Source organism: Myotis brandtii, unplaced genomic scaffold, assembly GCF_000412655.1.
Source record: "Myotis brandtii unplaced genomic scaffold, ASM41265v1 scaffold568, whole genome shotgun sequence".
Lineage (NCBI taxonomy): Eukaryota > Metazoa > Chordata > Mammalia > Chiroptera > Vespertilionidae > Myotis > Myotis brandtii.
The window spans coordinates 697,607-701,017 of NW_005370122.1; the positions used below are offsets into that span (position 1 = coordinate 697,607).

General features: G+C 45.3%; 1 protein-coding gene across 1 annotated transcript in view; it reads left to right on the forward strand.

Annotated features, from left to right (window-relative positions):
• The window catches only part of CFAP47 (cilia and flagella associated protein 47), a 429,694-nt gene that overhangs the window by 234,351 nt on the left and 191,932 nt on the right, over positions 1 to 3,411 (forward strand). The window contains 1 exon segment of the mRNA XM_014549721.1: positions 2,727 to 2,861. Within this exon segment, the coding sequence (XP_014405207.1) occupies positions 2,727 to 2,861 (135 nt within the window).

The window sequence follows — 3,411 nt, forward strand, 5'->3', positions numbered from 1 at the left end:
CCCCTGATTGCCCTGCGGCTCTGTGTGTGACAGGGGGCAGCGCCCCAACCCCCTGATTGGCCCTGCTCTGTGAGTGACAGGGGGCAGCGCCCCAACCCCCTGATTGGCCCTGCTCTGTGAGTGACAGGGGGCAGCGCCCCAACCCCCTGATTGGCCCTGCTCTGTGAGTGACAGGGGGCAGCGCCCCAACCCCCTGATTGGCCCTGCTCTGTGAGTGACAGGGGGCAGCGCCCCAACCCCCTGATTGGCCCTGCTCTGTGAGTGACAGGGGGCAGCGCCCCAACCCCCTGATTGGCCCTGCTCTGTGAGTGACAGGGGGCAGCGCCCCAACCCCCTGATTGGCCCTGCTCTGTGAGTGACAGGGGGCAGCGCCCCAACCCCCTGATTGGCCCTGCTCTGTGAGTGACAGGGGGCAGCGCCCCAACCCCCTGATTGGCCCTGCTCTGTGAGTGACAGGGGGCAGCGCCCCAACCCCCTGATTGGCCCTGCTCTGTGAGTGACAGGGGGCAGCGCCCCAACCCCCTGATTGGCCCTGCTCTGTGAGTGACAGGGGGCAGCGCCCCAACCCCCTGATCGGCCCTGCTCTTTGCGTGACAGGGGGTGGCGCCGCAACCTCCCCATCGACCCTGCCTTGAGTGTGACAGGGGGCAGTGCCCCAACCCCCCAATCGGCCCTACCCTGAGCGTGACTGAGGGTGGCATCGCAACCTCCCGATCCGCCCTGCTCTGTGCATGACAGGGGGCGGCGCCCCAACTCCCCAATCGGCCCTGCTCTGAGCCTGACCAGGGGCTGCACCTAGGGATTGGGCGTGCCCTCTGCCACCGGGGAGCAGGCCTAAGCCAGCAGGTCGTTATCTCCCGAGGGGTCCCAGACTGCGAGAGGGCACAGGCTGGGCTGGGGGACCCCCCTCCCCCTCCAAGTGCACAAATTTTTGTGCACTGGGCCTCTAGTATTGTAATAAAATTATATAAATATGTTCTCTCTTAGCAAACTAGTGTGGATTTCTTCCTTAACAATTTCATGGATAGATTCACTTTTACAGGAGATCTAAGTAGCCTCAGTATACGGTATTTTTCTTTCTTTATAAAGTTGAGAACACTTACCTTTTCACTTAAAGGAAGCAGTTTACAGCTTCTCTTTGGCATATCTAAATTGTCAGCATCAGTACTCTTGTGCTTTGGGGACATTATAAAGTAAAATAAGGGTGACATAAGCACTGTGATACTGTGACAGCTGATCTGGTGACCGAGATGCGTACCACCGGACTAAAGGGTGGGTGGTAAACACAACGTGGAGACACTGGACAATGGGGTTACTCACATCCGGGGCAGGATAGAGTGAGATTTTGTTACACTATTGAGAATAGTGCACAATTTACAACTTACGAATTATTTCTGGAATTTTCTTTTTAATATTTTTGGACTGCACTAGACCATGGGTAACTGAAACTGTGGAAAGTGAAATGGAGGGTAAGGGGTGCTTACTGTAACACTATATTTCTGTAGCTCTCACACTATATGCATCTGCAGGCTAGGCCCAGATCATTTTGAGTTGCTAATCTGGATGTGTGCCATTAAATCATACTATGATCTTCCTTTTATGGAAGATCTCCCTGTATGTGTAGAGAGCTCCCTGTATATTGAAAATGACAGAGTTGCTTGTTTATCAGTAGTATTTTATGTCTTTAATCATCATCTTAGACCAATCCCAATTCCTTTTTTCTATGAATAATTCTCCCCCACTGCCTCCACCTTGTTCTAGGAGATCAAAGGCACTACATAAACTGATAGAAGGAATCCTTCCTTCTGCTGCTGCTGACTCTACTTTTTAGCTTCAATATGCATTCTGGCTATATTCATTGTCTCTGCTGTTTTTCCTCTCTAGTCTGGATTTTATCTCAAATCTATTCCAACTACCATCACTATTTTATGTTGTTTATCACTATAATTGCGTTTTCTGCCTTATTATAATTTGTCTGTTCTGGGAAAAGTGTTTCCCCAACCATGTGCTGCTTGATCTGCTTGAATTATTGCTCTTGTGTTATTTCTTTTTCAGAAATTAAGCCCTTCACCCTGGCATTCATGCCCTCCACAATGTGGTCTTTGTACTCCTTAGTCTTTTCTTCCACTACCTCTCCTTTCTTATCTTATGCATGATTCAAGTTGTACTTCTTCTTCCAAATGAACACTGTACTTTCCTCTATCCTTTCCCTATATTTCTTTGTCTTTCTGATAGAATATACCCTTTACTTCCAACTAAATACACCCTATTTAAAATCCAGTCTTCAAGGTCATCTCATGTATTACCTCCTCCCTTGGGCTTTTGCTTGAAACTCTTTTGCCATGTTTTACATAAATAGTTTGTCTACTTCTCAATTTTTCTTTTCCTGCATGCTATTATATTTAATAACTCAGGGATGGTGTCTTAGTCACATTAGTCAGTATTTTTAGTGTATAATATTTTTCTGATCTCTGACTAGCTTTTACGGAGTCTTTCAGCTTCTGAGATCATTGTGATACAACACTTCTCATTCATCTTTTAATATTTAGGTTGAGCTCTTCCGATTCAAAGCAATATTTTGTTTGTTGTGTCTATATTTCAGTATCATTGCCAATCAGTAACATTTAAAAAAGTTTTCAAGTGTTTCAGCAATTGATGTACTATAGCTCTAGTTATATATTTTATCTGCATATCCTCTTATTTATATTTCTCTTCTTTAAAACTAGGCCTGTGACATCTGTGACTATAATCCAATTCTGATGCTCATGCTTTGTGTCTACATGTATGAAAGACTCCCTACATATCTCCCCAAGATGTTGGTGACCTTTCAGTGTTCTTTACATGACACTGCGAAGAGAAAGGTAAGGATGTACTTAGGGCCAAAGAATATATAGAGTTAAACACTTAAGAGGGGTTTTAGATATTTTTGTCAACCGCAAATTAACAGAATTATCAATATGATACAATAAGCCTTAGCAAATGTTACTCCTTCTAAACCAAAAGTATAGCAGAGTATAAGGGACAGGTTTTGCTTAATAATAATCATCACCTGCAAAGAGGTGATGACTCTTTCATGCAGTTGAGGAATGGGGGTTGGGGACATGGAAAATGAAAGTTATATACTTTGAAGGTCAAATCCTATTAGGAAACCTTAAATTCATTTCATATACAAAAGGACTGATACACTAAATAGAAACTTGTGATCTGAATGTGCTTCACTTTCCTTTAGGGGGAGCAGTTTACACATCCAGATAGATTTTTTTTTCTTTATTGATTAAGGTATTACATAAGTGTCCTTATCCTTCCATTGCCCCCCACCCCCCTGTCATGCCCTCACCCCCCTGGTGTCTGTGTCCATTGGTTAGGCTTAGATGCATGCATACAAGTCCTTTGGTTGATCTCTCCCCCTTA